Here is a 10,092-nt window from a genome sequence, read left to right as displayed (position 1 = left end):
ATATCGAAGCAAAACAATTTGAATTCGAGGGCGAGTTCCCTCCAACCCAAGGAGGATGATGCATGCTAATTTACAAAATGACCGGTCATAGTAAAACGACCAAATCTTGTGATACTAATATCGGATGAAGACAATCACTGCGGCGTTACAAAGCTTATTCATATGGGTACAAAGTCATATTAAATGGAAAGTTTCTAATTTCAACATTTTCTACATCAAAATGGATTGTCAGCGTAAGTTTCAAATTCCAATGTTTGAGAAGTTCGATCGATAATTCGGTCAATCAAAGAGATAAGGACCATTCATATCTCAAGAGCTGTGGTCAATTAAAGTTGTTCATTGTTCTGTCTCATTCGATTGAGTTGTGATATGGTACTTTTGTAATTTATTTAAGCTTAGTAAGGATGAACCGTTTGGGTGTTGAATTAGAATATTATTCTAATTTACTGTGCGAATTACGAGGTTTAACTTTGTGAGATAAAATTTGAAAAAGTTGAATAAAATATGATTTATTTTTTTTAAAAAAAGTAGAATATTATTCTACATTTTATTCAAACCAAACACACTTACTTGCCCGACTTCAATATTTTTCTTAGTTTCTCGGTAAGATACACTCATGAATTTTATTTTATTTTATTTATTTTTTTTCAGTAATTCAATTTCCTTGGATTTGCAGAAGAGTTGTGAATTATTATGCTTGTAGATTCAGCGACCCACTATGTTACGGTCCATCAAAATTGCAGCCAAGATTTACAATTGTTTGAACATCTGCTTGGACAAATAAGATAAGCCCCATAAGATCCCTCAATCATTCAAGGGTTTAGCATGCAACAATTTAATCAACGAATTGAGCTAATCTCAATCAAGCAAACTACCAAGCTGCATGTGTGCTGCCATTTAAATTCAGAAACAGGAGGAGAGAAAAGAGAAAATTAGTGAAGGTCGCAGTGGGCAAGGGCAACTGTACGCAACACAATCAACGTATGGACAAAAAGGAATAATATATATATATATATATATATATATATATATATATATATATATATATCACATATAAATGGGAGTCAATAATTAATAAGTCAGGCATTATTTACAACCACAAGAATTTTTATTTTATTTTTTTTAAAAAAAAAATAGAGAAAAAAAGAAAAAGTCAGGCATTAGGGTGTCGTCCTATTACTGGCTGAGTCTCAAGCAGTCCTCCAGTGAAGTTATTTTTTATTTGTTGGTTTCGTCCACTTCAAGTCTTCTATCTGTACACAACTGGGGTTGGCTGTGCCTGTCATCACATCACCACCGTTGAAACCCTGGAATATTAGTTGTCAAGATTTGTACCATATGATTCTTAGACGTAACCTCTCCATCAACCTGAGAAAGTAGTACACTAAAAGTTACAACCATGCATGCAGTATTTAGAAGAAGAAGAAGAAGAACAAGAAGAAGAGAGAGAAAGGTTTTGGAAGCGGCGCAGAAGTCCCTCTCATCAGTACCAACCATTTTGCTCTCAGAATAGTAAGCGATAGAGTCACTGATAGTCATAGATGAAAACTTGTAAAGGGATCGAAAACCATCTTTTACTCTCTTTGATGATAATCACTTGTAAAAGAAAAAAAGAAAAAAAACCAAAAGCTAAACCTCAAACAGTGAAAAATAAAATGCCTTCTCTTTTTCCATTCTGGGTTCACTGGAAAAAAAAACCAGAAGAGAGAAGAAACAAGAAAAAAGGTCACGTTTGGGTTACTTTTTACTGTCACCAGTACACTCTGATCGAAATCTCATTTTCAATCTGTTGGCAGCTTTGACTAATTTGAGAGATGCGTAAAAATCTCTGCCACAAATCAGGAAATACGGAAATGGCAAGTAAAAACAAACAAAGGAATGCTGTGAATACCCGTAAAGCTTGATTAGGTATTCTGGCAGAGAGAGACCAGTTTTATTCATTAGGTTTTTTATTTTTATTCTGCTTGAATTGTGATTAATAATTTAGTTTAAATTTATTTATTTATTTGTTGTATTACATGAAAATAGTCGCTGCTCTTTCCCAATGGTTTGTCTCATTTGAGTGGCATCCCAGAAAAGGAAAGACGATTTCAATATTTATATTCCAATGACCTTCAATATTTTTATATATAATATTGTCGTATCTACGAGTGTTTATGATGATATATCATTTTAATTTTTTAGTTTAATGTTTAATGTGTTTTAAGACAGTGAGGTGTATTTATAAAATCGGATTAAACAAGTGACTTACAAGTTAGAACAATAATTTAATTAATAGACTATAAACATCCATGTGCTTTACTTGTTCGAGCATGTGCTCGGACAGTCTAAGCCCAACATATTCGAATTGTCAGAACAAGTTTATTGCACATATTCCGGTCCCAATATGTCAATCTATAGTAGTTGTAGATAAAAGATGATATTAAAGTTTTTGACAAAACATAAATATATGTACTTAGTCTCACTATATATCTATACGAATGTCATGTAATTGAAATGATGTAGTAGTGAAAATCAATCATTAATTTTTTTATTTTTTTTATGAAGTTCTTATAATCTAACTAATATTACTTTTAAAAAGGCTCTCGATCAAGCGTCGTCTCTCTCAAACCCTTCTCTGACCAGATCTTCAGCCAAAACACCATGTGAGGAGCGTTCCCTCCTCCCCCTCCATCCTTTTTTTCAAAATCTTCTCTTCCCCACCTCCTCTCTTCCCTGTCAACTTTCGCCGCTTTTGAGGCCCCTATCTTACTAGAGTTTACTCTAGCACTACTTGCCTCCATGGAGGTTATTATCTTTACGTTTTCTACCAACACTACAACCCTCGCCGACCTTCCCTCTCCTCCACCATGTCCACAACCGAGTTTGGATGGGAATTTGGGCATAGATTTTCAAACATACATATGCGATTCTCAGCCGAATTCAACATAACATGCGCCTCTCCTTCGTGCTCCATGCCATCTTCCGTCTTCGTCGACACTAGCCGCACTCCCTCCGGATCTCCCCTCAATGAAGCGTGGATAGCAAGCGCCAACGAGTGCATCTCACTCGTCAACACGTGGAGAACACGTTCCTCCACCCTTCCTTCCCTTACCACTGTTGTTGGTGGTTTCTAGCAGTCTATGGCATCCTCAGCAGGAGAGAGGTCTTCACGCGCTAGCGCCGGCGACTCCCAACTGGCCAGTGCTGTATTGTGTTGTGTTGTTGGTTTTACCACTTTTGTATTTTATGTATCCTCTTTGTTCTCTCTGTAATAGTTACACAACCGGTATTTGAGTGCTTTAGACTTTTTGTACACCTTTTACACATTAATTAGTGGGGAATCTTGCATTAGCATCCGTGCGAAGACTCATTAAGATCGTATTTTCGCAAACATTGCTTCTGCGTACTTTCATTCTTAGTATTTAATTACTTGGTTACCAAGCCCTAATTTGTTGTAATTTTTTTTTATGTATTTATAAAAAGAAAATAAAGAAAATTAATAATAATATTATTTTTTTTATTTGTTTTATTCTGACCTTTTTTCATACCTATACGGGATTGAAAGCCAACTTTTTATTTTATTTTATTTTATATTTTTATATTTTGTATTCATTTATAACCACTTTCTGGGGCACAATCATATGGTAGGTGTAGTAAATGTTGTCTACGTATTTTCTCTTTCTTATTTATTAAAACGAGTCGCAGTCAAACCGGAAATGTTCTGAATTCTGAACACTGAAAAAAAAGTGAGCCTGCCAATATTCAATGCTCATTTTAACTACTCCCCCCACTTTTTATTTGTTTTTACCCACAAATGTGATAAGCCACCCTTTCGCTTTCCTTCCAGCTACACTCACCGAAAAGACAGCCTTCAAATCAAAAGAAATAGTAGAGCTGTTGTTTTTTTTTACATCTTTTTATATTTACATGACATTCAGTTTTTAATAAAATAAAAAAAAAATAAAATTACAGTTTGGTTTATTTTTCTTGTTTTTACTACAAAAAGGAAAAATAAAAATAAAAATGATATGTCAGTATAAAAGGACCCAAAAAAATACTAGAAGGAGCTATAACATATCTTAATAATAATAAAGAAAAACATTAAAAAATAATGTTGAAATGAACTTTTGACCATCTCATCATAAAAATTAATTGGAGAGTTAAACTCTTTTATAACATTCGAAATCGCATTCAGAAAGACATATTTTTAGAGCCGTCCACGTGAGCAGATCTCTCCCGCGACTCAAACCCATGACCCCTTGCTTTGATATGATTTGTTGGATTGGACCTTTGATCATCTCGTATGAAAATCAATTGGTGTCTACTGAGAGAAGTCAAAGCCTTTTATAGCATTTGAAATCGCACGCTGTAATGCATGTTTTAAGAGTCGTTCGAGTGAGTAGAATGACGCCGTTTCGCGGTTGCACCCAAACAAATAATATTGAGATAAATAATTTGTATTGAAAAGTTGGTAAATAAAATAAAATAAAGGATTAAATACATACTTGCCCCTTGTGGTTTGAAAACTTTATTTTTTACTTCTTCAGTTTTACTTTTTATCATAGGTGGTACCTGTGCTATGAGAAAAGATGCAAATGGTACCTCCATCTATTTTTCCATCTAAAACTAGCAGAAATCCACGTTAGCGCCACGTGGTACCATTCAAAATACGACATGTGGCCATAATATATTTTATAATTTTTTTTTTAAAAAAATTTTAAGGCTTTTTTTTTTATTTAAAATAATAATAATTTTTGGGGTGGCCCTTTTGGGCCACATGGGGGTGGTTCGGCCACTCCTAGACCGGCCGATTTAGGGGTGGCTGAATCACCCTCGTGGCTGATGGGCGTGGTTCGGCCACCCTCAAAGGTAAAACGGGAAACAAAAAAATTTGAGGGTTTTGCCTTGGGGGTGGCCGAACCACCCCCATAGGCCACGGGGTGGTTCGGCCACTCTCAAACCGGCCGATCTGGTGTTGGCCAAACCACCCCCGTGGCCCATGGGGGTGGTTCGGCCACTTCTCAAGGGCAAAACGAGAAGCAAAAAAATTTGATGGTTTTACCTTGGGGTTGGCCGAACCACCCCAAGGCCAAATGGGTGACTGGCCACCCTCTTGTGGCCCAAAAGCCACCCTTACAATATTTTTTTTTTTTTTTTTTAAAAGCCTTAAAATTAAAAAAAAAAAAAAAAAACGTAGCCAAGTGTCGCATTTTGAATGATGCCACATGGCGTTGACGTGAATTTCTGTTAGTTTTGGATGAAAAAATAGACGAATGTACTATTTGTATATTTTCTCATAGCGCAGTACTATCAATAATAAAAAGTAAAACTCATAGGGACAAAAAATAAAGTTTACAAACCACGGGGACAATTTTGCATTTAACCCTAAAATAAAATAAGAAATTTTGTATCTTGAGCAGTTAAAAGCATCCTGGTGAAGATGCTCTTACAGAAATGTGACCAAGGAGTCCTCCAACCTCTGATGTGGACTGTCCCTATTTGTTTCTCTCTTCCGTATTGTTCCTTTCATTGTTCTGCTGCCATCTGCGCCTTGTGATCCCCAATTTATGCACCTCCTTCCTTCTCTCTATTCAAGACCATAAAAATATTTAACCAAAAACTCTGTTTCACTCTGTCTTGATCCGGTTGCTTCTGGTAGAAATTAGTTTTTTTTTTCTTTCTTCTTGTTTTTACTTCGTTTCTTTGACTTCATGGTGACATGATTTTCTTTGATGACCGTGATGAATTCAATTAATTCATATCTTCTTCGCACGGCTACATTAGTTATTGTGGTTCTATATCTTATCTCCCCAGCCTCTGGCTTTAACCAGCAACAGCAGCCTCCAAGTTCATCTCATCGGGTAAAAGCTATAAGCCTGTCTTGGTGCTCTGTCTCTGAATAATTTCATGGGTGTCTTTCTTTATTTCATTACAATGGAACTGGGTGTTTTGTAAATGTGCAGGGCTTGTTATTTGAGGAGAAAAGCAGGCTTGGGTCGACCCCCCCGAGCTGCCATAACAAGTGCAACGAGTGCCACCCATGCATGGCGGTCCAGGTGCCGACCATGCCAAGTCAGCCGGGTTTGAGTCGTTTGGCGCAAACCGCTCCGACGGAGTTCTTCGACCAATCGCCTCGAGGTAACAGGTACTCCAATTACAAGCCATTGGGTTGGAAATGCCGTTGCCAAGATCGCCTTTTCAACCCCTAGAAGAACAGAGTTCATGACAAAATGGTGTTGGGTCTGTAAACTGCCATCGATTTATCTGTAATTTTGTGGTTATTTTTAATTTTAGATTTTGTTGAAGAGGTCCCCGTAATTTCTTTTCTTAAGAAATAGGACGGACATGTCAATGGTGCCACCGGCCCACCATTATATGTATACTCTGAAATTCTATACAATGTACAGAAATCGCAACAGACCTTCCCCCTCCAACTTCATTGTTTCTCATTTTCTTTCTGTTTTTAATTAATCCCTGTTTTAGGACCTTTCATTTTAATTAATGGGATTTTTTATTTTTTATTTTTTGCTTAGATTTCTTGTCTTGCCTTATCTTCTTGGGATTTACATGGCCCATCACCGCTGTCACTGTCTCTGTCTCTCTCTCACTCTCATATCTTTGCAGTAGCAAGCAATCTCCATCAAATTGTCAAAAATACCTCAGCATATGAACTGCTGACGTCGAACAGTTCTTGGTTATTTTGGTGATATATATTATATATATATATATATATATATATAATAGAGTTCTTTTTCGATGGCTGGTTAATTAAATGCTTTCCTTAATAATATCCCAGCACTTGCATCGTACTACCAGTTTGAACTCTCTGGTTTTGTCTTGAAAGATTCCAACCTCTAAATTATTACGTCTGTGTTAGAATCCTGAGATTGTTTTAACAGTATATCCTGGAAAACGTGTTGCTTTTGTGTCTTTTGGGTTTCACTAATGGGTTCGTTGGTTCAAACTGAGTTGATCAGCTGACTTATTTAATAGATCGATCCGATACTCGTTACAAAGAAGTTGGCAGTCTGTTGGCACACAGAGGAGACGTGTAACATGTAAGAGTTCTGTGCTTTTTTTCTGAAGAAAAGAAGAAGAAGAAGAAGAAGACAACATTTGTAACTGTGGCAATCAATATTGGCCATGCCCAGACAGCCAAGAGTTGTGCAGTATGGTACACCTGTCTGTGGATGAGGCAAAAGTCGCTCCCGACAGTTTCCAAAATATCTTTATTGGGCTTGAACAATATTATCACCAAGGACAATTCCTTGGTTATAATATATGGAAACAACTCCTCACATGAAGGTGGACCCTACACACTGGGGCCCGCCTTCATATGAGGGGTTGTTGTGTGATTGTTGTGATGGTGTTGTGTATGAATCAAATCCCATAATATATATATTCATTCAAAATCTACGCCACTTAAAATAACATCTGAAAAATGTCACGTATATATATGGAATATGGTCAAAGTTTTTGAAAAGTGAATATGTGATTTTGTATTTTGTTTGGGAAATGATGACCGTCCCCAGCACCCCATTAATAATAAAAAAATATATTTTTTAAGAAAAAGAGGGTGACGGAGGACGGTCATCCGTCCCTGTTTAGTGGGGCTCATTTTATTTTGAGACGAGTTTTTAAATAAGTGAAAAGTGAAATTTGAAAAATATTTTCTATGGGTGGGATTTATACATAAAAATTCTTTAGTAAAACTTTTGAAAAGTGTGTTTTATATTTCTAAAAAAAAAAAAAAAAAAAAAAAAAATCATGGGTGATTGTGTAGTTGAAGGGTCACCCCTCTCCTCTGTTGAGGCAGTTTTATAACCATCTCTACTTTATTGGGATGACTAAACTACACTACCACTCTCTATTGGAGTTGTTTGTATGGCCATCCCTTCTCCTTCCTTGGAGGTGACTATACAACCATCCTTCTTCTATTTGGGTAGCCACCCAAAGCCACCCTTTTATTTTTTAACAAGTAAACAAGTTAGTCTTTATATTTGAAAAATAAGCATGTAATTTTTCAAAAGTGTTTTGTGTTTTATTTTTTGAAAAGTGTTTAGATTGATAATTTTTTTTTTTTTTTTTAAAAAAAGAAAAAGAAAAAGAAGTGTATTTGAAAAGAAGAAAAGACTTTTCAAACACATTCACTATACAACCTAGCCCTCAGGTTAGCTGGAGCCTTAGGTGGATTAAGCGGCCACCTAAGGCCCCCAATTAAAAAAAAAATCTTAAAAAAAAGGCCTTAATTACCATCAATACACTCTAATAAGGCCCCAAAATTATGGTAAAAATAAATTTAAGAAATGAATTAAAATTAAAAAATGCTAAAAAGATATGGAAAATCTCAAAAGTAATGAAAGCATTAATTACTAAAATTGAAGGCCTTAAGTTAAATCCAACGTTCAAAGACAAAATAAAATGAAAAAAAAATGCTAAAAAGATATTGAAAGTCTCAAATGTATGACTTTTGAGGCCTTAATTACAAAAATTGAAGGCTTTAAGTTAAGTCTAACGTTCAAAGACAAAATAGAATGAAAAAAAAAATAAAATGCTAAAAAGATATGGAAAGTCTCAAAAGTCTGACTTTTGAGGCCTTAATTACAAAAATTGAAGACCTTAAGTTAAGTCCAAGTTCAAAGACAAAATAGAATAAAAATAATAATAAATAAATGCTAAGAAGATATAAAAAATCTCAAAAGTTTGACTTTTGATGCTTTAATTACTAAAATTGGAAGCCTTAAGTTAAGTCCAACGTTCAAAGACAACATAGAATGAAATAAATAAATGCTAAGAATATATGAAAAGTCTCAAAAATCATGAATGCCTTAATTACCAAAATTGAATGCCTTAAGTTAAGTTCAACGCTAAAAAACAAATAGAATGAAAAAAATAAAAAAAAATAAATGCTAAGAAGATATGAAAAGTCTAAAAAGTCATGAAGGCCTTAAGTTAAGTCCAACGTTCAAAAACAAAATAGAATGAAAAAAAAAAAAAAATGCTAAAAAGATATGGAGAGTCTAAAAAGTCATGAAGACCTTAACTACCAAAATTGAAAGACTTAAGTTAAGTCTAACATTCAAAGACAAAATAGAAAGAAAAAATAAAATAAAATAAATGCTTAGAAGATATGGTAAGTCTCAGCCTTAATTACCAAAATTGAAGGTCTTAAGTTAAGTCCAACATTTAAAGACAAAATACAATGAAAAAAGAAAAAAGAAAAAAAAAGGCTAAAAAAATGGAAAGTCTCTCGGTTTCCATTTCAAATCATACTCTTTATAGGATCCTATAAAAAAAATCATACTCTTTATAAGTTTCCATTTTTTTATCTCAATTTTCCTATTCAAGTCTTATTTGAATTTGAATTTCTCTCTTCTTCTCCATTTTCATCATTTTTCAATAACTTACTATTCAATTCCTTAAAATTATTCCATAAATTTTTATTTTCAGAACTAAAAGTTTTAACAGAAATTTTACAAATAGAAGAGAAAGTGCTTCAATTGACACATTAAATTATATAAAAAAACTTGAGGTAAATATATATATATATATATATATATATATATATATATATATATATATATATATATATATATATATATATATATATATATATATATATATATAAAGACTTCATTCTTTTCCTAATGCAAGTATCGCTTATAGAATTTTATTAACAATTCCTATTACAGTTGCTTCTGCATAGAGAAGTTTTTTAAAAGTAAAATTAATAAAATCCTACCTAAGATCAATAATGCCACAAGAAAGATTAAATAGATTAGTCATATTATCAATTAAAAAGGAAATATTCCTATTAAAAAAAAAGAGTTAAAAATTAAAAAGAAAATGTTAAAAAAATTGAAATATTAAAACTTAATAAGTAATTTAGCATCCCAAAAAGCGAGAAGAATGAATTTTAAATAAAAATGTAATTTTAAATTAATTATTATTTAATTTTAAATAAAATGCTTCTATTAAACTTCTCGTCTAAGGCCCCAAAATACATCGAGCCGGCCATGCCTAGCCCAACAGACTTTCTCAAACACATTTTGGTGGATCCATTCCCATTTTCCACTCTACTTCTTCTTTGTAATTCAATAGACAACAGAA

At 33.8% G+C, this 10,092-nt stretch overlaps 1 protein-coding gene across 1 annotated transcript; it reads left to right on the top strand.

Moving 5' to 3' along the window:
* Positions 1–5,443: 5,443 nt before the first annotated feature.
* LOC133857973 (EPIDERMAL PATTERNING FACTOR-like protein 1) lies at positions 5,444–6,514 on the top strand. Its single transcript, XM_062293368.1, has 2 exons — positions 5,444–5,843; positions 5,946–6,514. Exons 1-2 carry the CDS (start codon positions 5,715–5,717, stop codon positions 6,189–6,191), a joined length of 375 nt encoding a protein of 124 aa, XP_062149352.1. The 5' UTR covers positions 5,444–5,714; the 3' UTR covers positions 6,192–6,514.
* Positions 6,515–10,092: the final 3,578 nt, after the last annotated feature.

Source organism: Alnus glutinosa, chromosome 14 (assembly GCF_958979055.1).
Source record: "Alnus glutinosa chromosome 14, dhAlnGlut1.1, whole genome shotgun sequence".
Taxonomy (NCBI): domain Eukaryota; kingdom Viridiplantae; phylum Streptophyta; class Magnoliopsida; order Fagales; family Betulaceae; genus Alnus; species Alnus glutinosa.
The sequence above is the reverse complement of the archived record's forward strand: the minus strand, read 5'-3'. Positions and strand labels throughout refer to the sequence as shown.

Coding starts and splice junctions, on each gene's coding strand:
- LOC133857973 (XM_062293368.1), top strand. CDS start 5,715: ATGACCGTGATGAATTCAATTAATTCATATCTTCTTCGCACGGCTACA. Junction 5,844..5,945: donor CTCCAAGTTCATCTCATCGG/GTAAAAGCTATA, acceptor GTAAATGTGCAG/GGCTTGTTATTTGAGGAGAA.